At 49.3% G+C, this 27,375-nt stretch overlaps 1 protein-coding gene across 2 annotated transcripts in view; it reads left to right on the forward strand.

Annotated features, from left to right (window-relative positions):
- Positions 1 to 27,375, forward strand: part of CRCP (CGRP receptor component) — a 179,936-nt gene that overhangs the window by 26,034 nt on the left and 126,527 nt on the right. For both annotated transcript variants that reach the window (XM_063953843.1, XM_063953844.1), the window contains exon 3: positions 19,078 to 19,176. In XM_063953843.1, coding sequence (XP_063809913.1) covers positions 19,078 to 19,176 — 99 coding nt within the window. The remainder of the gene's footprint in view (positions 1 to 19,077; positions 19,177 to 27,375) is intronic.

Raw genomic sequence — 27,375 nt, forward strand, 5'->3', positions numbered from 1 at the left:
AGTTAGAATCTGTGCCGTGCTCCTAGTGGGCTCTCCTGAGCTTACTAGTAAAGAAAGTATTTGGTTTTTTATTTTCAGTGAGATCTGCTGGCAACAGACTCACTGCTATGTGGGACTAAGGGGAGAGAAGCAAACCTACCTGCTTGCAGCTAGCTTGTGCTTCTTAGGCTACTGGACACCATTAGCTCCAGAGGGTTTGAACACAGGCACCTGTCCTCGATCGTCCGTTCCCGGAGCCGCGCCGCCGTCCCCCTCGCAGAGCCAGAAGAACAGAAGCTTGAAGACGACGAAATCGGCGGCAGAAGACTCCTGTCTTCATTTAAGGTAGCGCACAGCACCGCAGCTGTGCGCCATTGCTCCCAGCACACTTACACACTCCGGTCACTGTAGGGTGCAGGGCGCTGGGGGGGGGGGGCGCGCCCTGGGCAGCCACTGAAGTACCTTTTGGCAATAAAAATACATATATACAGTCTGGCACTGTATATATGTGAAACCCCCGCCATTTTTTTACACAGAAAGCGGGACAGAAGCCTGCCACTGAGGGGGCGGGGCCTTCTTCCTCAGCACACCAGCGCCATTTTCTCTTCACAGCTCCGCTGGAAGCAGCTCCCCAGGCTCTCCCCTGCAGTATCCAGGTACAAGAAGGGTAAAAAAGAGAGGGGGGGGGGGCACATAAATTTAGGCGCAAATAAAACATATAAGGCAGCTATTGGGTAATCACTTATTATAAGTGAAAATCCCTGTGTTATATAGCGCTGTGGTGTGTGCTGGCATACTCTCTCTCTGTCTCCCCAAAGGACTTTGTGGGGTCCTGTCCTCAGTCTGCGCATTCCCTGTGTGTGTGCGGTGTGTCGGTACGGCTGTGTTGACATGTTTGATGAGGAGGGTTACGTGGAGGCGGAGCAAGGGCAGATAAGTGTGGTGTCGCCCCCGTCGGGGCCGACACCTGATTGGATGGATATGTGGAAGGTCTTAAACAATAATGTAAGCTCCTTACATAAAAGGTTTGATGACGCTGCAGCCTTGGGACAGCCGGGGTCTCGGCCCGCGCCTGCCCAGGCGACTCAGAAACCGTCAGGGGCTCATAAACGCCCTCTATCTCAGATGGTTGACACAGATGTCGACACGGAGTCCGACTCAAGTGTGGACGATGATGAGGCACATTTACAGTCTAAAATGACCAAGGCCATCCGATACATGATTATTGCAATGAAAGATGTATTATACATTTCTGAGATTAACCCTGTTAATACCAAGAGGGTTTATATGTTTGGGGAGAAAAAGCATCCAGTGACTTTTCCCCCATCTGATGAATTAAATGAATTATGTGACGAAGCGTGGAGTACCCCTGATAAAAAAACTAGTGATTTCTAAGAGGTTACTGATGGCGTACCCTTTCCCGCCAACGGACAGGTTACGTTGGGAAACATCCCCTAGGGTGGACAAGGCGCTGACACGCTTATCTAAAAAGGTGGCCCTGCCGTCTCAGGATACGGCCTCCCAAAAGGAGCCTGCGGATAGAAAGCAGGAAGCTATCCTGAAGTCAGTGTATACACACTCTGGTACTCTACTGAGACCTGCTATTGCTTCAGCCTGGATGTGTAGTGCTGTAGCAGCATGGACAGATACTCTGTCAGACGACATAGATTCCCTCGACAGGGATACTGTTTTGCTAACCCTGGGCCATATAAAAAACGTCGTCTTATATATGCGGGATGCTCAGAGGGACATTTGCCTGCTGGGCTCTAGAATTAATGCTATGTCCATTTCTGCCAGGAGGGTCTTATGGACTCGGCAATGGACAGGAGATGCTGATTCTAAAAAACACATGGAGGTTTTGCCTTATACGGGTGAGGAATTGTTTGGGGACGGTCTATCGGACCTCGTGTCCACAGCGACAGCTGGAAAGTCAACTTTCTTGCCTCAGGTTTCCTCACAGCCTAAGAAAGCACCGTATTATCAAATGCAGTCCTTTCGTTCTCAGAAAGGCAAGAGGGTCAGGGGCGCATCCTTTCTTGCCAGAGGCAGGGGTAGAGGTAAGAAGCTGCACCATGCAGCCAGTTCCCAGGAACAAAAGTCCTCTCCTGCTTCCACTAAGTCCACCGCATGACGTTGGGGCTCCACAGGCGGAGCCAGGTGCGGTGGGGGCGCGTCTCCGAAACTTCAGCAACCAGTGGGTTCGCTCACAGGTGGATCTCTGGGCTGTACAAATTGTATCTCAGGGATACAAGCTGGAATTCGAAACTACTCCCCCCCCCCCCCCCCCCCCCCCTGTACCTCCAGCAAGTGATTATCAGGGTCCCCCTCCTTCAACAGGGAAGAGGTTACTATTCCACAATGTTTGTGGTACCGAAACCGGACGGTTCGGTGAGACCCATTCTGAATTTATAATCCTTGAACACTTATATAAAGAAATTCAAGTTCAAAATGGAATCGCTCAGAGCGGTTATTGCAAGCCTGGAAGAGGGGGATTTTATGGTGTCGCTGGACATCAAGGATGCTTACTTGCATGTCCCCATTTACCCACTTCACCAGGAGTACCTCAGGTTTGTGGTACAGGACTGTCATTACCAGTTCCAGACGTTGCCGTTTGGCCTGTCCACGGCACCGAGGATATTTACCAAGGTAATGGCCGAAATGATGATACTCCTTCGGAAGAAGGGAGTTATAGTTATCCCGTACTTGGACGATCTCCTCATAAAGGCGAGGTCCAGAGAGCAGTTGTTGATCAGCGTAGCACTCTCTCAGGAAGTGTTGCAACAGCACGGCTGGATTCTGAATGTTCCAAAGTCGCAGCTGATTCCTGCGACGCGTCTGCTTTTCCTGGGCATGATTCTGGACACAGAACAGAAGAAGGTGTTTCTCCCGGTGGAGAAGGCCCAGGAATTAGCATCTCTGGTCAGGGACCTCCTGAAACCAAAACAGGTATCGGTGCATCAGGTTCCATGCAAGGATCTTTCAGTGGGATCTGTTGGACAAGTGGTCCGGATCGCATCTTCAGATGCATCGGCTGATCACCCGGTCCCCAAGGGCCAGGGTGTCTCTTCTGTGGTGGCTGCAGAGTGCTCACCTTCTCGAGGGCCGCAGGTTCGGCATACAGGACTGGGTCCTGGTGACCACGGATGCAAGCCTCCGAGGATGGGGGGCAGTCACTCAGGGAAGAAACTTCCAAGGGCTGTGGTCAAGTCTGGAGACTTCTCTACACATAAATATACTGGAACTAAGGGCCATTTACAACGCCCTGAGTCAAGCAGAGCCCCTGCTTCGAAACCGGCCAGTGCTGATTAAGTCAGACAACGTCACGGCGGTCGCCCATGTAAACCGCCAAGGCGGCACAAGAAGCAGGATGGCAATGGCGGAAGCCACAAAGATTCTTCGGTGGGCGGAGAATCACGTGCAAGCACTGTCAGCAGTGTTCATTCCGGGAGTGGACAACTGGGAAGCAGACTTCCTCAGCAGACACGACCTCCACCCGGGAGAGTGGGGACTTCATCAAGAAGTCTTCACACAGATTGCAAAGCGATGGGAACTGCCAGCGGTGGACATGATGGCGTCCCGCCTCAACAAAAAGCTAAAAAGATATTGCGCCAGGTCAAGGGACCCTCAGGCGATAGCTGTGGACGCCCTAGTGACACCGTGGGTGTACCAGTCGGTATATGTGTTTCCTCCTCTTCCTCTCATACCCAAGGTACTGAGAATAGTAAGAAAGAGAGGAATAAGAACAATACTCATTGTTCCGGATTGGCCAAGAAGGACTTGGTACCCGGAACTGCAAGAAATGCGCACAGAGGACCCATGGCCTCTGCCTCTCAGACAGGACCTGCTGCAACAAGGGCCCTGTCTATTCCAAGACTTACCGCGGCTGCGTTTGACGGCATGGCGTTGAACGCCGGATCCTAGCGGAAAAAGGCATTCCGGATAAAGTTATTCCTACGCTGATAAAGGCTAGGAAGGACGTGACAGCAAAGCATTATCACCGTATATGGCGAAAATATGTTGCTTGGTGTGAGGCCAGGACGGGCCCCTACAGAGGATTTCCAGCTGGGTCGATTCCTGCACTTCCTACAGTCAGGGGTGACTATGGGCCTAAAATTGGGGTCCATAAAGGTCCAGATTTCGGCCCTATCCATTTTCTTTCAAAAAGAACTGGCTTCACTGCCTGAGGTTCAGACGTTTGTTAAGGGAGTGCTGCATATTCAGCCCCCTTTTGTGCCACCAGTGGCACCCTGGGATCTTAACGTTGTGTTGGATTTCCTGAAATCCCACTGGTTGGAGCCACTTAAGACCGTGGAACTAAAGTATCTCACGTGGAAAGTGGTCATGCTGTTGGCCTTAGCATAGGCTAGGCGTGTGTCAGAATTGGCGGCTTTGTCATGTAAAAGCCCATATCTGATCTTCCATATGGACAGGGCAGAATTAAGGACTCGTCCCCAATTTCTCCCAAAGGTGGTATCATCGTTTCATTTGAACCAACCTATTGTGGTGCCTGCGGCTACTCGGGACTTGGAGGACTCCAAGTTGCTGGACGTAGTCAGGGCTTTGAAAATATGTTTCCAGAACGGCTGGAGTCACGAAGACTGACTCGCTGTTTATCCTGCATGCACCCAACAAGCTGGGTGCTCCTGCTTCAAAGCAAACTATTGCTCGCTGGATCTGTAGCACGATTCAGCTGGCTCATTCTGCGGCTGGATTGCCGCATCCAAAATCAGTAAAAGCCCATTCCACAAGGAAGGTGGGCTCTTCTTGGGCGGCTGCCCGAGGGGTCTCGGCTTTACAGCTTTGCCGAGCGGCTACTTGGTCGGGTTCAAACACCTTTGCAAAGTTCTACAAGTTTGATACCCTGGCTGAGGGGGACCTTGTGTTTGCTCATTCGGTGCTGCAGAGTCATCCGCACTCTCCCGCCCGTTTGGGAGCTTTGGTATAATCCCCATGGTCCTTACGGAGTTCCCAGCATTCACTAGGACGTCAGAGAAAATAAGAATTTACTCACCGGTAATTCTATTTCTCATAGTCCGTAGTGGATGCTGGGCGCCCGTCCCAAGTGCGGACTTTCTGCAATACGTGTATATAGTTATTGCTTAAATAAGGGTTATTGTTATGAGCCATCCGCTGAGTGAGGCTCAGTTGTTGTTCATACTGTTAACTGGGTAAGGTTATCACAAGTTGTACGGTGTGATTGGTGTGGCTGGTATGAGTCTTACCCTGGATTCCAAAAATCCTTTCCTTGTAATGTCAGCTCTTCCGGGCACAGTTTCCCTAACTGAGGTCTGGAGGAGGGGCATAGAGGGAGGAGCCAGTGCACACCAGATAGTACCTAATCTCTTCTTTAGAGTGCCCAGTCTCCTGCGGAGCCCGTCTATTCCCCATGGTCCTTACGGAGTTCCCAGCATCCACTACGGACTACGAGAAATAGAATTACCGGTGAGTAAATTCTTATTTCTCTGACGTCCTAAGTGGATGCTGGGACTCCGTAAGGACCATGGGGAATAGCGGCTCCGCAGGAGACTGGGCACAACTATAAAGAAAGCTTTAGGTCTAACTGGTGTGCACTGGCTCCACCCACTATGACCCTCCTCCAGACTTCAGTTAGAATCTTGTGCCCGGCTGAGCTGGATGCACACTAGGGGCTCTCCTGAGCTCCTAGAAAGAAAGTATATTTAGGTTTTTTATTTTACAGTGAGATCTGCTGGCAACAGACACACTGCAGCGAGGGACTAAGGGGAGAAGAAGCGAACCTACCTATCAGGTGGTAGTTTGGGCTTCTTAGGCTACTGGACACCATTAGCTCCAGAGGGATCGACCGCAGGACCCGACCTTGGTGTTCGTTCCCGGAGCCGCGCCGCTGTCCCCCTTACAGAGCCAGAAGCATGAAGAGGTCCGGAAAATCGGCGGCAGAAGACTTCGGTCTTCACCAAGGTAGCGCACAGCACTGCAGCTGTGCGCCATTGCTCCTCATGTACACCTCACACTCCGGTCACTGATGGGTGCAGGGCGCTGGGGGGGGGGCGCCCTGAGGGCAATATATGACACCTTGGCTGGCAAATCTACATCATATATAGTCCTAGAGGCTATATAGATGTAAAAATACCCCTGCCAGTATTCCAGAAAAAGCGGGAGAAGTCCGTCGGAAAAGGGGCGGGGCCATCTCCCTCAGCACACTGGCGCCATTTTTCCCTCACAGCTCCGCTGGAAGGAAGCTCCCTTGCTCTCCCCTGCAGTCTGAAACCTACAGAAGGGTAAAAAGAGAGGGGGGGCACTAAATTTAGACGCAGGATATATATATATATATAGATATAGATATAGTTATAGATATATATAGATATATATATATATATAGATATAGATATAGATATATATATATATATATATATATATATATATATATATATATATATAAAAAAGCAGCTATAAGGGAAAACACTCATTTATAGTGGGATCCCTGTGTTATATAGCGCTCTGGTGTGTGCTGGCATACTCTCTCTCTGTCTCCCCAAAGGGCTTTGTGGGGTCCTGTCCTCTGTCAGAGCATTCCCTGTGTGTTTGCGGTGTGTCGGTACGGCTGTGTCGACATGTTTGATGAGGAGGCTTATGTGGAGGCGGAGCAGATGCCTGTAAATGTGATGTCGCCCCCTGCGGGGTCGACACCTGAGTGGATGGTGCTGTGGAAGGAATTACGCGACAGTGTCGACTCCTTGCATAAAAGGTTTGACGACATACCTAATGTGGGACAGCCGGCTTCTCAGGCTGTGCCTGCCCAGACGTCTCAAAAGCCATCAGGGGCTCTAAAACGCCCGTTACCTCAGATGGCAGACACAGATGTCGACACGGATACTGACTCCAGTGTCGACGACGATGAGACTAATGTAACTTCCAGTAGGGCCACACGTTACATGATTGAGGCAATGAAAAATGTGTTGCACATTTCTGATGTTACCCCCGGTACCACAAAAAAGGGTATTATGTTTGGAGAGAAAAAACTACCAGTAGCTTTTCCTCCATCTGAGGAGTTAAATGAAGTGTGTGAAGAAGCGTGGGCTTCCCCTGATAAGAAGCTGGTAATTTCTAAGAGGTTACTAATGGCGTACCCTTTCCCGCCAGAGGATAGGTCACGTTGGGAAGCATCCCCTAGAGTGGATAAAGCGCTCACACGCTTGTCAAAGAAGGTGGCACTACCGTCTCCGGATACGGCCGCCCTGAAGGAATCTGCTGATAGAAAGCAGGAGGCTATCCTGAAATCTATATATACACACACAGGTGTTATACTGAGACCAGCTATTGCTTCAGCATGGATGTGCAGTGCTGCAGCTGCATGGTCAGATTCCCTGTCAGAAAATATAGATACCCTAGACAGGGACACTATATTGCTAACCGTAGAGCATATAAAAGACGCACTTTTATACATGAGGGATGCACAGAGGGATATTTGCCGGCTGGCATCCAAAATTAGTGCAATGTCCATTTCTGCCAGGAGAGGGTTATGGACTCGGCAGTGGACAGGAGATGCAGATTCCAAACGACACATGGAAGTTCTGCCTTATAAGGGTGAGGAGTTGTTCGGGGATGGTCTCTCGGACCTCGTTTCCACAGCAACAGCTGGGAAATCTACATTTTTACCCCATGTTCCCTCACAGCCAAAGAAAGCACCGTATTATCAGGTACAGTCCTTTCGGCCCAATAGGGGCAAGCTGGTTAAAGGCGCGTCCTTTCTGCCCAGAGGCAGAGGTAGGGGAAAAAAGCTGCAGCATACAGCCAGTTCCCAGGAGCAAAAGTCCTCCCCCGCTTCCTCTAAGTCCACAGCATGACGCTGGGGCTCCACAGGCGGAGCCAGGTACGGTGGGGGCCCGTCTCAAATATTTCAGCAATCAGTGGGCTCGCTCACGGGTGGATCCCTGGATTTCTCTGACGTCCTAGTGGATGCTGGGAACTCCGTAAGGACCATGGGGAATAGCGGCTCCGCAGGAGACTGGGCACAACTAAAAGAAAGCTTTTAGACTACCTGGTGTGCACTGGCTCCTCCCACTATGACCCTCCTCCAAGCCTCAGTTAGATTTCTGTGCCCAGCCGAGCTGGATGCACACTAGGGGCTCTCCTGAGCTCCTAGAAAGAAAGTTTATTTTAGGTTTTTTATTTTACAGTGAGACCTGCTGGCAACAGGCTCACTGCATCGAGGGACTAAGGGGAGAAGAAGCGAACCTACCTGCTTGCAGCTAGCTTGGGCTTCTTAGGCTACTGGACACCATTAGCTCCAGAGGGATCGACCGCATGGAACTGGCCTTGGTGTTCGTTCCCGGAGCCGCGCCGCCGTCCCCCTTACAGAGCCAGAAGCAAAAAGAGGTCCGGAAAATCGGCGGCAGAAGACATCAGTCTTCACCAAGGTAGCGCACAGCACTGCAGCTGTGCGCCATTGCTCCTCATACACACCTCACACTCCGGTCACTGAGGGTGCAGGGCGCTGGGGGGGGGCACCCTGAGCAGCAATAAAAACACCTTGGCTGGCAAATATATCACAATATATAGCCACAGAGGCTATATATGTGATAAATACCCCTGCCAGAATCCATAAAAAAGCGGGAGAAAAGTCAGCGAAAAAGGGGCGGAGCTATCACCCTCAGCACACTGGCGCCATTTTCTCTTCACAGTGCAGCTGGAAGACAGCTCCCCAGGCTCTCCCCTGTAGTTTGCAGGCTCAAAGGGTTAAAAAGAGAGGGGGGGCACTAAATTTAGGCGCAATATTGTATATACAAGCAGCTATTGGGAAAAATTCACTCAATATAGTGTTAATCCCTAAATTATATAGCGCTCTGGTGTGTGCTGGCATACTCTCTCTCTGTCTCCCCAAAGGGCTGTGTGGGGTCCTGTCCTCAGTCAGAGCATTCCCTGTGTGTGTGCGGTGTGTCGGTACGGCTGTGTCGACACGTTTGATGAGGCTTATGTGGTGGCAGAGCAGATGCCGATAAATGTGATGTCGCCCCCTGTGGGGCCGACACCAGAGTGGATGGATAGGTGGAATGTATAAACCGACAGTGTCAACTCCTTACATAAAAGGCTGGATGATGTAACAGCTGTGGGACAGCCGGCTTCTCAGCCGCGCCTGCCCAGGCGTCTCAAAGGCCATCAGGGGCTCAAAAACGCCCGCTCCCTCAGATGGCAGACACAGATGTCGACACGGAGTCTGACTCCAGTGTCGACGAGGTTGAGACATATACACAATCCACTAGGAACATCCGTTACATGATCCCGGCAATAAAAAATGTGTTACACATTTCTGACATTAACCCAAGTACCACTAAAAAAGGGTTTTATGTGTGGGGAGAAAAAGCAGGCAGTGTTTTGTTCCCCCATCAAATAAGTGAATGAAGTGTGAAAAAGCGTGGGTTCCCCCGATAAGAAACTGGTAATTTCTAAAAAGTTACTGATGGCGTACCCTTTCCCGCCAGAGGATAAGTTACGCTGGGAGATATCCCCTAGGGTGGATAAGGCGCTCTCACGTTTGTCAAAATAGGTGGCACTGCCGTCTTAGGATACGGCCACTTTGAAGGTACCTGCTGATAAAAAGCAGGAGGATATCCTGAAGTCTGTATTTACACACTCAGGTACTAGACTGAGACCTGCAGATAGTGCTGCTGCAGCGTGGTCTGTGACCCTGTCAAACAGGGATACTATTTTGCGAACATAAGAGCATATTAAAGACGTCGTCTTATATATGAGGGATGCACAGAGGGATATTTTGCCGGCTGGCATCCAGAATTAATGCAATGTCCATTCTGTCAGGAGGGGATTAGAGACCCGACACTGGACAGGTGATGCTGACTTTAAAAGGCACATAGAGCCTTATAAGGGTGAGGAATTGTTTGGGGATGGTCTCTGGGACCTCGTATCCACAGCAACAGCTGGGAAGAAAAATTTTTACCTCCGGTTTCCTCACAGCCTAAGAAAGCACTGTATTATCAGATACAGTCCTTTTGGCTTCAGAAAAGCAAGCGGGTCAAAGGCGCTTCCTATCTACACAGAGACGAGGGAAGAGGGAAAAAGCTGCACCAGTCAGCCAGTTCCCAGAATCAAAATTCTTCCCCCGCTTCCTCTGAGTCCACCGCATGACGCGGGGGCTCCACAGGCGTAGCCAGTTACGGTGGGGGGCCGCCTCAAAAATTTCAGCGATCAGTGGGCTCGCTCACAGGTGGATCCCTGGATCCTTCAAGTAGTATCTCAGGGGTACAAGCTGGAATTTGAGTCGTCTCCCCCCCGCCGTTTCCTCAAATCTGCCTTGCCGACAACTCCCTCAGGCAGGGAGGCTGTGCTAGAGGCAATTCACAAGCTGTATTCCCAGCAGGTGATAGTCTAGGTGCCCCTACTTCAACAAGAACGGGGTTACTATTCCACACTGTTTGTGGTACCGAAACCGGACGTTCGGTGAGACCCATGTTAAATTTGAAATCCTTGAACACATACATAAAAAAATTCAAGTTCAAGATGGAATCGCTCAGGGCGGTTATTGCAAGCCTGGAGGAGGGGGATTACATGGTATCCCTGGACATCAAGGATGCTTACCTACATGTCCCCATTTACCATCCTCACCAGGAGTACCTCAGATTTGTGGTACAGGATTGCCATTACCAATTCTAAACACTGCCGTTTGGACTGTCCATGGCACCGAGGGTCTTTACCAAGGTAATGGCAGAAATGATGATACTCCTTCGAAAAAAGGGAGTTTTAATTATCCCGTACTTGGACGATCTCCTTATAAAGGCGAGGTCCAAGGAGCAGTTGTTGGTCGGAGTAGCACTATCTCGGGAAGTGCTACAACAGCACGGATGGATTCTATACATTCCAAAGTCACAGCTGGTTCCAACCACACGCTTACTGTTCCTGGGGATGGTTCTGGACACAGAACAGGAAAAAGTGTTTCTCCCGCAGGAGAAAGCCAAGGAGCTGTCATCTCTAGTCAGAGACCTCCTGAAACCAAAACAGGTATCGGTGCATCACTGCACACGAGTCCTGGGAAAAATGATAGCTTCTTACGAAGCAGAATTCCATTCGGCAGGTTCCATGCAAGAACCTTTCAGTGGGACCTCTTGGACAAGTGGTCGGGATCGCATCTTCAGATGCATCGGCTGATAACCCTGTCTCCAAGGACCAGGGTATCTCTACTGTGGTGGCTGCAGAGTGCTCTTCTTCAAGAGGGCCGCAGATTCGGCATACAGGACTGGGTCCTGGTAACCACGGATGCCAGCCTTCGAGGCTGGGGGGGCAGTCACACAGGGAAAAAATTTCCAAGGACTTTGGTCAAGTCAGGAGTCGTCCCTACACATAAATATTCTGGAACTGAGGGCCATTTACAATGCCCTAAGTCTGGCAAGGCCTCTGCTTCAAAACCAGCCGGTACTGATCCAATCAGACAACATCACGGCAGTCGCCCATGTAAACCGACAGGGCGGCACAAGAAGCAGGATGGCGATGGCAGAAGCCACAAGGATTCTCCGATGGGCGGAAAATCACGTCTTAAGCACTGTCAGCAGTGTTCATTCCGGGAGTGGTCAACTGGGAAGCAGACTTCCTCAGCAGACACGACCTACACCCGGGAGAGTGGGGACTTCATCCAGAAGTCTTCCAACTGTTGCTAAACTGTTGGGAAAGGCCACAGGTGGACATGATGGCGTCCCGCCAAAACAAAAAACTAGATATTGCGCCAGGTCAAGGGACCCTCAGGCGATAGCTGTGGACGCTCTAGTGACACCGTGGGTGTACCAGTCGGTTTATGTATTCCCTCCTCTGCCTCTCTTACCAAAGGTACTGAGAATAATAAGAAAACGAGGAGTAAGAACGATACTCGTGGTTCCGGATGGGCCAAGAAGAGCTTGGTACCCAGAACTTCAAGAAATGATATCAGAGGACCCATGGCCTCTACCGCTCAGACAGGATCTGCTACAGCAGGGGCCCTGTCAATTTCCAAGACTTACCGCGGCTGCGTTTGACGGCATGGCGGTTGAATTCCAGATCCTAAAGGAAAAGGGCATTCCGGAGGAAGTCATTCCTACGCTGATAAAAGCCAGGAAAGAAGTAACCACAAACCATTATCACCGTATTTGGCGAAAATATGTTGCGTGGTGTGAGGCCAGGAAGGTCCCAACAGAGGAATTTCAGCTGGGTCGTTTTCTGCACTTCCTACAGTCAGGAGTGACTATGGGCCTAAACTTGGGTTCCATTAAGGTCCAGATTTCGGCTCTGTCGATTTTCTTCCAGAAAGAACTGGCTTCACTGCCTGGAGTTCAGACATTTGTAAAGGGAGTGCTACATATTCACCCCCTTTTGTGCCCCCTGTGGCACCTTGGGATCTCAACGTGGTGTTGAGTTTCCTAAAATCACATTGGTTTGAGCCACTTAAAACTGTGGATTTGAAATATCTCACGTGGAAAGTGGTCATGTTATTGGCCTTGGCTTCGGCCAGGCGTGTGTCAGAATTGGCGGCTTTGTCATGTAAAAGCCCTTATCTGAGTTTCCATATGGATAGGGCAGAATTGAGGACTCGTCCTCAGTTTCTCCCTAAGGTGGTATCAGCTTTTCACTTGAACCAACCTATTGTAGTGCCTGCGGCTACTAGGGACTTGGAAGATTCCAAGTTACTGGACGTAGTCAGGGCCTTAAAAATTTATATTTCCAGGACGGCTGGAGTCAGGAAAATTGACTCGCTTTTTATCCTGTAGGCACCCAACAAAATAGGTGCTCCTGCTTCTAAGCAGACTATTGCTCGCTGAATTTGTAGCACAATTCAGCTGGAGCATTCTGCGGCTGGATTGCCGCATCCTAAATCAGTAAAAGCCCATTCCACGAGGAAAGTGGGCTCATCTTGGGCGGCTGCCCGAGGGGTCTCGGCTTTACAACTTTGCCGAGCTGTAACTTGGTCAGGGGCAAACACGTTTGCAAAATTCTAAAAATTTGATACCCTGGCTGAGGAGGACCTTGAGTTCTCTCATTCGGTGCTGCAGAGTCATCCGCACTCTCCCGCCCGTTTGGGAGCTTTGGTATAATCCCCATGGTCCTTACGGAGTTCCCAGCATCCACTAGGACGTCAGAGAAAATAAGATTTTACTCACCAGTAAATCTATTTCTCGTAGTCCGTAGTGGATGCTGGGCGCCCATCCCAAGTGCGGATTGTCTGCAATACTTGTATGTAGTTATTGCCTAACTAAGGGTTATTGTTGAGCCATCTGTTGAGAGGCTCAGTTATATTTCATACTGTTAACTGGGTATAGTATCACAAGTTATACGGTGTGGCTGGTATGAGTCTTACCCGGGATTCAAAATCCTTCCTTATTGTGTCATCTCTACCGGGCACAGTGTCCTAACTGAGGCTTGGAGGAGGGTCATAGTGGGAGGAGCCAGTGCACACCAGGTAGTCTAAAAGCTTTCTTTTAGTTGTGCCCAGTCTCCTGCGGAGTCGCTATTCCCCATGGTCCTTACGGAGTTCCCAGCATCCACTACGGACTACGAGAAATAGATTTACCGGTGAGTAAAATCTTATTTTTTCAGATAGTATCTCAGGGGTACAAGCTGGAATTCGAGACCTCTCCCCCCCGCCGTTTCCTCAAATCTGCCTTGCCAACCACTCCCTCAGGCAGGGAGGCAGTGTTACAGGCAATTCACAAGCTGTATTCACAACAGGTGATAGTAAAGGTACCCCTACTTCAACAAGGACGGGGTTACTATTCCACAATGTTTGTGGTACCGAAACCGGACGGTTCGGTGAGACCCATTTTAAATTTGAAATCCTTGAACACATATATAAAAAAATTCAAGTTCAAGATGGAATCGCTCAGGGCGGTTATTGCAAGCCTGGACGAGGGGGATTACATGGTATCACTGGACATCAAGGATGCTTACCTGCATGTCCCCATTTACCATCCTCACCAGGAGTACCTCAGATTTGTGGTACAGGATTGTTATTACCAATTCCAGACGTTGCCGTTCGGTCTATCCACGGCTCCGAGGGTCTTTACCAAGGTAATGGCCGAAATGATGATACTCCTTCGAAAGAAGGGAGTTTTAATTATCCCGTACTTGGACGATCTCCTGATAAAGGCGAGGTCCAGAGAGCAGTTGTTGGTTGGGGTAGCACTATCTCGGGAGGTGCTACAACAGCACGGCTGGATTCTAAACATTCCAAAGTCGCAGCTGGTCCCTACGACACGTCTACTGTTCCTGGGGATGGTTCTGGACACAGAACAGAAAAAAGTGTTTCTCCCGTAGGAGAAGGCCAAGGAGCTGTCATCTCTAGTCGGAGGCCTCCTAAAACCAAAACAGGTGTCGGTGCATCACTGCACGCGGATCCTGGGAAAGACGGTAGCTTCCTACGAAGCGATTCCATTCGGCAGGTTTCATGCAAGAACCTTTCAGTGGGACCTGTTCGACAAGTGGTCCGGATCGCATCTTCTGATGCATCGGCTGATAACCCTGTCTCCAAGGACAAGGGTGTCTCTGCTGTGGTGGCTGCAGAGTGCTCATCTTCAAGAAGGCCGCAGATTCGGCATACAGGACTGGGTCCTGGTGACCACGGATGCCAGCCTTCGAGGCTGGGGGGCAGTCACACAGGGAAGAAACTTCCAAGGACTATGGTCAAGTCAGGAGACTTCCCTGCACATAAATAACCTGGGCCATTTACAATGCCCTAAGTCAGGCAAAACCCCTGCTTCAAAACCAGCCGGTACTGATCCAGTCAGACAACATCACGAAGGTCGCCCATGTAAACCGACAGGGCGGCACGAGAAGCAGGACGGCGATGGCAGAACCACAAGGATTCTCCGATGGGCGGAAAATCACGTGTTAGCACTGTCAGCAGTGTTCATTCCGGGAGTGGACAACTGGGAAGCAGACTTCCTCAGCAGGCACGACCTCCACCCGGGAGAGTGGGGACTTCATCCAGAAGTCTTTCAGATGATTGTAAACCGTTGGGAAAGGCCACAGGTGGACATGATGGCGTCCCGCCTAAACAAAAAGCTAGAAAAGTATTGCGCCAGGTCAAGAGACCCGCAGGCGATAGCTGTGGACGCTCTAGTGATACCGTGGGTGTACCGGTCGGTTTATGTGTTCCCTCCTCTTCCTCTCATACCAAAGGTACTGAGGATAATACGGAGAAGAGGAGTAAAAACTATACTCCTTGTTCCGGATTGGCCAAGAAGAGCTTGGTACCCGGAACTTCAAGAAATGATCTCAGAGGACCCATGGCCTCTACCGCTCAGACAGGATCTGCTGCAGCAGGGGCCCTGTCTGTTCCAAGACTTACCGCGGCTGCGTTTGACGGCATGGCGGTTGAACACCGGATCCTGAAGGAAAAGGGCATTCCAGAGGAAGTCATTCCTATGCTGATTAAAGCTAGGAAAGAAGTAACCGCAAACCATTATCACCGCATATGGCGAAAATATGTTGCGTGGTGTGAGGCCAGGAAGGCCCCAACGGAGGAATTTCATCTGGGCCCTTTCCTGCGCTTCCTACAGTCAGGGGTGACTATGGGCCTTAAATTGGGTTCCATTAAGGTCCAGATTTCGGCTCTATCGATTTTCTTCCAGAGAGAACTGGCTTCACTACCTGAAGTTCAGACTTTTGTTAAGGGAGTGCTGCATATTCAGACCCCTTTTGTGCCTCCAGTGGCACCTTGGGATCTCAATGTGGTGTTGGATTTCCTAAAGTCACATTGGTTTGAGCCACTGAAAACCGTGGATTTGAAATATCTCACGTGGAAAGTGGTCATGTTGTTGGCCTTGGCTTCGGCCAGGCGTGTATCAGAATTGGCGGCTTTGTCATGTAAAAGCCCTTATCTGATTTTCAATATGGATAGGGCAGAATTGAGGACTCGTCCCCAGTTTCTCCCTAAAGTGGTATCAGCTTTTCATCTGAACCAACCTATCGTGGTGCCTGCGGCTACAAAAGACTTGGAGGCTTCCAAGTTGTTGGACGTAGTCAGGGCCCTGAAAATGTATGTTTCCAGGACAGCTGGAGTCAGAAAGACTGACTCGCTCTTTATCCTGTATGCGCCCAATAAGTTGGGTACACCTGCTTCAAAGCAGACTATTGCTCGCTGGATCTGTAGTACGATTCAGCTTGCACATTCTGCGGCTGGACTGCCGCATCCTAAATCAGTGAAAGCCCATTCCACGAGGAAGGTGGGCTCTTCTTGGGCGGCTGCCCGAGGGGTCTCGGCTCTTCAACTTTGCCGAGCAGCTACTTGGTCGGGGTCAAACACGTTTGCTAAATTCTTCAAGTTTGACACCCTGGCTGAGGAGGACCTAGAGTTTGCTCATTCGGTGCTGCAGAGTCATCCGCACTCTCCCGCCCGTTTGGGAGCTTTGGTATAATCCCCATGGTCCTTACGGAGTCCCAGCATCCACTTAGGACGTCAGAGAAAATAAGAATTTACTCACCGGTAATTCTATTTCTCGTAGTCCGTAGTGGATGCTGGGCGCCCATCCCAAGTGCGGATTGTCTGCAATACTTGTACATAGTTATAGCTTAACTAAAGGGTTATTGTTGAGCCATCTGTTGAGAGGCTCAGTTGTTATCATACTGTTAACTGGGTATTGTATCACGAGTTATACGGTGTGATTGGTGTGGCTGGTATGAGTCTTACCCGGGATTCAAAATCCTTCCTTATTGTGTCAGCTCTTCCGGGCACAGTATCCTAACTGAAGTCTGGAGGAGGGTCATAGTGGGAGGAGCCAGTGCACACCAGTTAGACCTAAAGCTTTCTTTATAGTTGTGCCCAGTCTCCTGCGGAGCCGCTATTCCCCATGGTCCTTACTGAGTCCCAGCATCCACTACGGACTACGAGAAATAGAATTACCGGTGAGTAAATTCTTATTTTTTTCAACATTGGTTACAAAACACTGTTTAGACTTAAACATTGGTACTCTGAGAACGATGTCAACCAATGTTTCTGTTTTTTATATATATATTTTTTTTATAAACTGGTTACCTAAACATATAATGCATTAATAAACTTCTGAAATTATAAATCATCCTTCTATTATGTTTATCTTGTTGGAGGCTTAGTTTTACACACACACACACACACACACACACACACACACACACACACACACACACACACACACACACACACACTATAGACATATAGTTGGATTAACTATGGGGCAGGTGAGATCAGAGCTCCAGGACCATTGTTTAATATAGGTCCACAGAATGTCAGTGGTTTACTTATGGTGGATAGGGTCAGTAAGCCGATCAACATTATCTACCGGTATGGCCACTCGGGTACCTGTCATTTGATTGATGAGTGTTACAAACCCTGGGAGCTGGCAACGAAACCACAGGCAGTGGCACAAACATCATATCATGATGTTGGCGTCTGGGGAGACTATCAGTGGTAGAACCTGGAGCAGTAGAGGAGCACAAGAGGGACCTGGGCATACAAAGGTAAATTATCCACAGGGAGGGCAGTACAAAACAATGGGGGGAAAGGACATTCAAAATAGGGGATGGGTACGGGTGACCAGCAGTTGGGATGCCACCGGTCACCATACCGACACCAGGTTTAGATAGGTGGTGGTGGTGGGGGGGGGGGTTGGTGAGCGCAACAAAGCCCCTTGCTCTATGGATATTGTGGACACTCATAAGTGAGAATAGTCCCTGTCAGTCGGCATTTCCACCGGGCGGGATTCCGTCGTCTGTATAGTGACGGGCGGTCTTCCGACCACTGGTCACATATCCGCATCCCCAAAATAAGGAGGAGGCAGAGGACAATAAACAAAACATAGGGGTGAAGAGGACAATACCTAGAGGTGATGTATCAGAGAGGTATGGCAATGTCCGGGATGGTATTGTGCAGGATCTGGCAGTGCCGATGAGTCGGGTTTTGCGGAGCACACACATGACAGCACAATGCAAGATATACAGATGGGGGAAGGGGGTATACACAATGCAGTACATACAGATGGGGAGGGTGTGGACAGCACAATGCAGAACATGTTGGTGGGGGCTGCACAATACAGGACATAGAGCTGGTGAGGGGGTGGACAGCACAGTGCAGGACATACAGATGGGGATTCAGGAGTGGGCGGGCAGCACAATGCAGAACATGTTTGTGGGGGCTGCACATTACAGGACATAGAGATGGGGTGGAGTCGGTCAGCACCATGCAAGAAAGAGTTGGGGAAGGAGTGGACAGCACAATGCAGGACATATCGGAGTTGAGGACAGTATGGGGCGGAGCTTGAAGTGACCTAGCACGGTCCCGTGCGGCGCTAAATCTAGTGAGCTTGTGCATGCCAAGTCTAGTGAGATTGCTCATTTCACTGCTTGGTGAAATGAATGGCCCCCCCACCCCTCGCTCGGCACACGTCGCACAGATTGGAGGGAAAGATGTGTGCTGAGCGGTCTGTGCTAGAACGCTCCGGACACACACCCCTTCCTGTGTGTACGGGGCTTTATTGACAGTGGGCCTATTTCAGCATGGTTTGCAAAAGCAAAATCTTTAATGGGTAAAACCATGTGCACTGCAGGTGGGGCAAATGTAACATGTGCAAAGAGAGCTAGATTTGGGTGGGTTATATTGTTTCTGTGCAGGGTACTGACGCCGGGATCCTGACAGCCGGGAAATGCAGGCAGTTGGGCCCGGTTTACCCACTCGGGTGGTGGGTCCACGCCACCACCTGAGTGGGAATATAACCAGTGGCGAGTGAAACTCGCCACCGGGCCTGAAGTGTGGCAAGAGGAAGTCGATGCCTCGCAGCCGGGATTCCGGCTGACTAATGCCGCACTCGGTATAGTGACAACTGGCATCCTGTTGCTGGTCTTACAACTAATTACAATATGGTCATTTAATAAAGAGTTTTATGTTAACAAGTCTTATCTACGAATCGCAAATAACATAGCATTTCATATTAACAAAAGAACAAGCAGTGTTCTGTAATAGTTCAGTGTCCAGATCTGTCTGTACTCCGTAGTATTTTGTTTTTACAATAAGGTACATGTTTATTTCATTAGTAGTATGAGAAGATCATGCATTTAGATTGTTTCAAATACTTTAATGGACATTTTTTTATGACCCTTCTTTTTTTTATATTAAAGGTTTTTAAGCTACTTACTGATTTGAAAGCTCAACAGAGGGAGGCGAGGAAAAATAAGAACAATGTTGGGCAGCAGAATCTTAATACCATCATGTATGAGGTGAGCTATTTTGCCTATAGCAGCAGCCTGTTCCATTAGTTAGATACACTATCCGGTACTTAGGGTGCTGCCAGTTCTTAAACTTAGAACAGTAGGGGCATATATAATCAACAGATGATCGCAAGAGATAATCTGAAGCAGGTTCAATACTGGACAGTACAAAACAGGACTGAGGACTTGCATTTGAGTATAATATAGCAGCTGGGGTTACCACAGAGCAAGACTGGGTCACTTATAGTACTGCGTAAAGTGATGGGAATATCCACAGAGCTGGAGCTGGGGTAGTTTATGGTGGTAAATGCAGCAGGGCTAAATAAACTCAGGACAGCTCTAGTAGTAGTAGCTGACGATGGAATCTGCAGCAGTGCAGGAGTTACCATGTCTCCAAATGCAGGGAGAGACAGTATAGTTGGCAGATGGAATCTGCAGCAGTGCAGGAGTTACCATGTCTCCAAATGCAGGGAGAGACAGTATAGTTGGCAGATGGGATTTGCAGCTGTGCAGGAGTTACCATGTCTCCAAATGCAGGGAGAGACAGTATAGTTGGCAGATGGGATTTGCAGCTGTGCAGGAGTTTCCAGGTCTCCAAATGCAGGGAGAGACAGTATAGTTGGCAGATGGGATCTGCAGCAGTGCAGGAGTTACCAGGTCTCCAAATGCAGGGAGAGACAGTATAGTTGGCAGATGGGATTTGCAGCTGTGCAGGAGTTACCAGGTCTCCAAATGCAGGGAGAGACAGTATAGTTGGCAGATGGGATCTGCAGCAGTGCAGGAGTTACCATGTCTCCAAATGCAGGGAGAGACAGTATAGTTGGCAGATGGGATTTGCAGCTGTGCAGGAGTTACCAGGTCTCCAAATGCAGGGAGAGACAGTATAGTTGGCAGATGGGATTTGCAGCTGTGCAGGAGTTACCATGTCTCCAAATGCAGGGAGAGACAGTATAGTTGGCAGATGGGATTTGCAGCAGTGCAGGAGTTACCAGGTCTCCAAATGCAGGGAGAGACAGTATAGTTGGCAGATGGGATTTGCAGCAGTGCAGGAGTTACCAGGTCTCCAAATGCAGGGAGAGACAGTATAGTTGGCAGATGGGATTTGCAGCAGTGCAGGAGTTACCAGGTCTCCAAATGCAGGGAGAGACAGTATAGTTGGCAGATGGGATTTGCAGCTGTGCAGGAGTTACCAGGTCTCCAAATGCAGGGAGAGACAGTATAGTTGGCAGATGGGATTTGCAGCTGTGCAGGAGTTACCAGGTCTCCAAATGCAGGGAGAGACAGTATAGTTGGCAGATGGGATTTGCAGCTGTGCAGGAGTTACCAGGTCTCCAAATGCAGGGAGAGACAGTATAGTTGGCAGATGGGATTTGCAGCTGTGCAGGAGTTACCAGGTCTCCAAATGCAGGGAGAGACAGTATAGTTGGCAGATGGGATTTGCAGCAGTGCAGGAGTTACCAGGTCTCCAAATGCAGGGAGAGACAGTATAGTTGGCAGATGGGATTTGCAGCTGTGCAGGAGTAAAGCGGTTCACAAATGCAGGGCTGATAGTTTCCAAGTCAGGCAGGCCATGAATAGCAACAACAGACCAGGATATTAGGGGGAAGTGGTTATCATACCGCTAGTCGGGATCCCGGATGTCACAGTGCCGACACTAGAATCCTGACTAGCATTTTAGGAAAACACTGTAGCATAGCAGTTTGTATGCAAATGCAGTCGCACACAGAATATAGGAATGCTGCTTATCATTTGAATCCGCAGAAGCTGCTTGTGCATCCTATTGTATCACATTATGTCTAAGACGCATTTTTGAAAAAAAATTACAAAAAAGACGCCCGGCGCTACTGAGTCACACGGCACTCACGCGTTATGTGTGACGCAACTTATAGCGCACAGAGCAAAGATGTAAGAGAACTCATCTCTACTTTTTTTTCCTTCTTGCTTCAAAATAATATTGATGACAAACTCACTCACCATAAAAATTTGTTCCCTTAGTGAATGGTTGGACCCTCGGACCAATAGTTTAGATTAAAATAGAGACCTTGATTTTGCAGAAGGTTATGCTGGAATGTTTTAAGATATCCAACTCAAAATTTCTAGGTGTTCTATAAATTCCATATTGTCTGAAGAATTTCTTTCTCAAAAAGAACATTTGTTTTCTTTCTCTGCCTGTAGTGGAGACATTGGTCTTTTTCTTCCTTAGTTATATCTAATTAAAGTTTACCTGCACCTTCCAGGAAATAAACTATCTAACCACTTAGCTGTTGATATATTGTTTTTGACAAATGTCATCAAAGATTGTCAATTTATTATTATTTTTTTTAAATAAACCATTAGTTCAAGTTAAAAACATTTTTAAATATGAATTAAAATATATTACTGAGGAATAAAAATACCTCCCCCACCACCCATACTCCATGAATCGAGGAAGCATGAGGTGGCAACCCTACCCACCCCCCAGTAGCAATAGATTCCCCAGTGGCATTACCCCGCCCCTAGTGGTGATAGATCCCATATACAGTATGTCCAAGGTGATACTACCTCCTACCCCTCCGCAGTGCCATGTGTCACCATATTTGTAATGTATATACTCCCCAGATGCAGTAATCTTATTCCATTACCCACCTTCAAGTGGCACTTAACTCCCCCTCCCCCACATGCAGAGTGCAGAAGAGCATGTCAGTCACTAATGATCAGTCTTCCCTGCTGCAATTGATCTCTGCACTTGCAAAGATCAGTGTAACAGTGCTTCGAGGAAACTGAAGTACCACTGCTTGAACTTGTGTACTGGCACAAGCTAGATGAGGAGGAGGAAACTAAAACAACACCATTCTACATAGGTCACCATTGTCATAATAATCTAATCTCAAATCTGAACGCACATACAAAACAAGGTTTTTGCAGTCATGAAAGTTAAAAACATTTTGGATGAATGACAACAGTGTTTTAGTGATTGTGAAAGCTGTCACAAATGTGTTGCAATCTGTCAGTTTAATCCAAGACCATGTATTGTTTATCATGTTTCCTTTTACAAAAAAAACCCAGAAGTATAAAAATTGCAAGCATTAGTTCTGTATAGAACAAAAGTGGATGCAGGTGCACAATGCAATCATTACTACTCCAAATTGAAATACATATCTCTGACGTCCTAGTGGATGCTGGGAACTCCGTAAGGACCATGGGGAATAGCGGCTCCGCAGGAGACTGGGCACAAATAGAAAGCTTTAGTACTACCTGGTGTGCACTGGCTCCTCCCCCTATGACCCTCCTCCAAGCCTCAGTTAGATTTTTGTGCCCGAACGAGAAGGGTGCACACTAGGGGCTCTCCTGAGCTTCTTAGTGAAAGTTTTAGTTTAGGTTTTTTATTTTCAGTGAGACCTGCTGGCAACAGGCTCACTGCATCGAGGGACTAAGGGGAGAAGAAGCGAACTCACCTGCGTGCAGAGTGGATTGGGCTTCTTAGGCTACTGGACACCATTAGCTCCAGAGGGACCGATCACAGGCCCAGCCTTGGAGCTCGGTCCCAGAGCCGCGCCGCCGGCCCCCTTACAGAGCCAGAAGCAAGAACAGGTCCGGAAAATCGGCGGCAGAAGACATCCTGTCTTCCACAAGGTAGCGCACAGCACTGCAGCTGTGCGCCATTGCTTCTCAGCACACTTCACACTCCGGTCACTGAGGGTGCAGGGCGCTAGGGGGGGGCGCCCTGAGCAGCAATAGAAACACCTTGGCTGGCGAAAATGCATCACATATAGCCCCCTGGGCTATATGGATGAATTTTAACCCCTGCCAGATTTCCACAAAAAGCGGGAGAAAGGCTCCGCCCCCTTCTCGGCGGCCTATCTCCTCAGCACACAGGCGCCATTTTCCCTCACAGCTCCGCTGGAAGGACGTCTCCCTGACTCTCCCCTGCAGTCCTGCACTACAGAAACAGGGTAAAAAAGAGAGGGGGGCACTAATTGGCGGGATATTAACAATACAGCAGCTATAAAGGGAGAAACACTTATAAAGGTTGTCCATATATATATAATATAGCGCTCTGGTGTGTGCTGGCATACTCTCCCTCTGTCTCCCCAAAGGGCTAGTGGGGTCCTGTCCTCTATCAGAGCATTCCCTGTGCGTGTGCTGTGTGTCGGTACGTTTGTGTCGACATGTAGGAGGAGGAAAATGATGTGGAGGCGGAGCAATTGCCTATAATAGAGATGTCACCCCCTAGGGAGTCGACACCTGAGTGGATGGCTTTATGGAAGGATTTACGTGACAATGTCAGCTTTTTACAAAAGACAGTTGATGACATGAGACAGCCGGCTAATCAGCTAGTCCCTGTCCAGGCGTCTCAGAAACCATCAGGGGCTCTAAAACGGCCGTTACCTCAGATGGTAGATACAGACGTCGACACGGATACTGACTCCAGTGTCGACGGTGAGGAGACAAACGTGACTTCCAGTAGGGCCACACGTTACATGATCACGGCAATGAGAGAGGTTTTAAACATTTCTGATACTGCAAGTACCACTAAAAAGGGTATTATGTGGGGTGTGAAAAAACTACCCGTAGTTTTTCCTGAATCAGATGAATTAAATGAGGTGTGTGATGAAGCATGGGTTTCCCCCGATAAAAAACTGATAATTTCTAAAAAGTTATTGGCATTATACCCTTTCCCGCCAGAGGTTAGGGCGCGTTGGGAAACACCCCCTAGAGTGGATAAAGCACTCACACGCTTATCAAAACAAGTGGCGTTACCGTCTCCTGATACGGCCACCCTCAAGGAACCAGGTGACAGAAAACTGGAGAATATCCTAAAAAGTATATACACACATACTGGTGTTATACTGCGACCAGCAATCGCCTCAGCCTGGATGTGCAGCGCTGGGGTGGCTTGGTCGGATTCCCTGACTGAAAATATTGATACCGTGGATAGGGACAGTATATTGTTGACTATAGAGCATTTAAAAGATGCATTTCTATATATGCGAGATGCACAGAGGGATATTTGCACTCTGGCATCAAGAGTGAGTGCGCTGTCCATTTCTGCCAGAAGAGGGTTATGGACGCGACAGTGGTCAGGTGATGCGGATTCTAAACGGCATATGAAAATATTGCCTTATAAAGGGGAGGAGTTATTTGGGGTCGGTCTATCGGACCTGGTGGCCACGGCAACTGCTGGGAAATCCACATTTTTACCCCAGGTCGCCTCTCAGCATAAAAAGACGCCGTCTTATCAGGCTCAGTCCTTTCGTCCCCATAAGGGCAAGCGGGCAAAAGGTTCCTCTTTTCTGCCCCGGGGCAGAGGAAGGGGAAAAAGACTGCAACAGACAGCCAATTCCCAGGAACAAAAGCCCTCTCCCGCTTCTGCCAAGTCCTCAGCATGACGCTGGGGCCTTACAAGCGGACTCAGGCGCCGTGGGGGCCCGTCTCAAGAATTTCAGAGCGCAGTGGGCTCTCTCGCAAGTGGACCCCTGGATCCTTCAAGTAGTATCTCAGGGGTACAAATTGGAGTTCGAGACGTCTCCCCCTCGCCGGTTCCTGAAGTCTGCTTTACCAACGTCTCCCTCCGACAGGGAGGCAGTATTGGAGGCAGTTCACAAGCTGTATTCCCAGCAGGTGATAATCAAGGTACCCCTCCTGCAACAAGGGAAGGGGTATTATTCCACGCTGTTTGTGGTACCGAAGCCGGACGGCTCGGTGAGACCTATTTTAAATCTGAAGTCTTTGAACACTTACATACAGAAGTTCAAATTCAAGATGGAGTCACTCAGGGCAGTGATCGCGAACCTGGAAGAGGGGGACTATATGGTGTCTCTGGACATCAAAGATGCCTACCTCCATGTCCCCATTTACCCTTCTCATCAAGGGTACCTCAGGTTTGTGGTACAAAACTGTCACTATCAGTTTCAGACGCTGCCGTTTGGATTATCCACGGCACCCCGGGTCTTTACCAAGGTAATGGCCGAAATGATGATTCTTCTTCGAAGAAAAGGCGTTTTAATTATCCCTTACTTGGACGATCTCCTGATAAGAGCAAATCCAGAGAACAGTTAGTAGTCGGAGTAGCCCTATCTCAAGTAGTGCTACGGCAGCACGGCTGGATTCTAAATATCCCAAAATCGCAGCTGATTCCGACAACACGTCTTCTGTTCCTAGGGATGATTCTGGACACAGTCCAGAAAAAGGTGTTCCTTCCGGAGGAGAAAGCCAGGGAGCTATCCGAACTGGTCAGAAACCTCCTGAAACCAGGGCAAGTCTCAGTGCTTCAATGCACAAGAGTCCTGGGAAAGATGGTAGCTTCCTACGAAGCGATTCCATTCGGCAGATTCCACGCAAGAACGTTCCAGTGGGATCTGCTGGAAAAAAGGTCCGGATCTCATCTTCAGATGCATTAGCGGGTAACCCTGTCCCCAAGGACAAGGGTGTCTCTTCTGTGGTGGTTGCAGAGTGCTCATCTTCTAGAGGGCCGCAGATTCGGCATTCAGGACTGGGTCCTGGTGACCACGGATGCCAGCCTGAGAGGCTGGGGAGCAGTCACACAAGGAAGAAATTTCCAGGGCTTGTGGTCAAGCCTGGAGACAACACTTCACATAAATATACTGGAGCTAAGAGCCATTTACAATGCTCTAAGCCTAGCAAGGCCTCTGCTTCAGGGTCAGCCGGTGTTGATCCAGTCGGACAACATCACGGCAGTCGCCCACGTAAACAGACAGGGCGGCACAAGAAGCAGGAGGGCAATGGCAGAAGTTGCAAGGATTCTTCGCTGGGCGGAAAATCATGTGATAGCACTGTCAGCAGTATTCATTCCGGGAGTGGACAACTGGGAAGCAGACTTCCTCAGCAGACACGACCTCCACCCGGGAGAGTGGGGACTTCACCCAGAAGTCTTCCACATGATTGTGAACCGTTGGGAAAAACCAAAGGTGGACATGATGGCGTCCCGCCTCAACAAAAAACTAGACAGGTATTGCGCCAGGTCACGGGACCCTCAGGCAATAGCTGTGGACGCTCTGGTAACACCGTGGGAGTACCAGTCAGTGTATGTGTTCCCTCCTCTGCCTCTCATACCCAAGGTACTGAGAATCATAAGAAGGAGAGGAGTAAGGACTATACTCGTGGCTCCGGATTGGCCAAGAAGGACTTGGTACCCGGAACTTCAAGAGATGCTCACAGAGGACCCGTGGCCTCTGCCTCTAAGAAGGGACCTGCTCCAGCAGGGACCCTGTCTGTTCCAAGACTTACCGCGGCTGCGTTTGACGGCATGGCGGTTGAACGCCGGATCCTGAAGGAAAAAGGCATTCCGGATGAAGTCATCCCTACCCTGATCAAAGCCAGGAAGGATGTAACCGTGCAGCATTATCACCGTATTTGGCGTAAATATGTTGCGTGGTGCGAGGCCAGGAAGGCCCCTACAGAGGAATTTCAACTGGGTCGTTTCCTGCATTTCCTGCAAACAGGACTGTCTATGGGCCTAAAATTAGGGTCCATTAAGGTTCAAATTTCGGCCCTGTCGATTTTCTTCCAGAAAGAACTGGCTTCAGTTCCTGAGGTTCAGACGTTTGTCAAAGGGGTACTGCATATACAGCATACTTTTGTGCCTCCAGTGGCACCTTGGGATCTCAATGTAGTTTTGGGGTTCCTAAAATCACATTGGTTTGAACCACTCACCACTGTGGACTTAAAATATCTCACATGGAAAGTGGTAATGCTGTTGGCCCTGGCTTCAGCCAGGCGTGTCTCAGAATTGGTGGCTTTGTCATATAAAAGCCCTTACCTAATTTTTCATACGGACAGGGCAGAATTGAGGACTCGTCCTCAATTTCTCCCTAAGGTGGTTTCAGCGTTTCACTTGAACCAGCCTATTGTGGTACCTGCGGCTACTAGGGACTTGGAGGACTCCAAGTTGCTGGACGTAGTCAGGGCCCTGAAAATATATGTTTCCAAGACGGCTGGAGTCAGAAAATCTGACTCGCTGTTTATCCTGTATGCACCCAACAAGCTGGGTGCTCCTGCTTCTAAGCAGACTATTGCTCGTTGGATTTGTAGTACAATTCAGCTTGCTCATTCTGTGGCAGGCCTGCCACAGCCAAAATCTGTAAAAGCCCATTCCACACGGAAAGTGGGCTCATCTTGGGCGGCTGCCCGAGGGGTCTCGGCTTTACAACTTTGCCGAGCAGCTACTTGGTCAGGGGCAAACACGTTTGCTAAATTCTACAAATTTGA

The sequence above is a fragment of the Pseudophryne corroboree genome, chromosome 2, assembly GCF_028390025.1.
Source record: "Pseudophryne corroboree isolate aPseCor3 chromosome 2, aPseCor3.hap2, whole genome shotgun sequence".
In the NCBI taxonomy this organism is placed as follows: Eukaryota; Metazoa; Chordata; class Amphibia; order Anura; family Myobatrachidae; genus Pseudophryne; species Pseudophryne corroboree.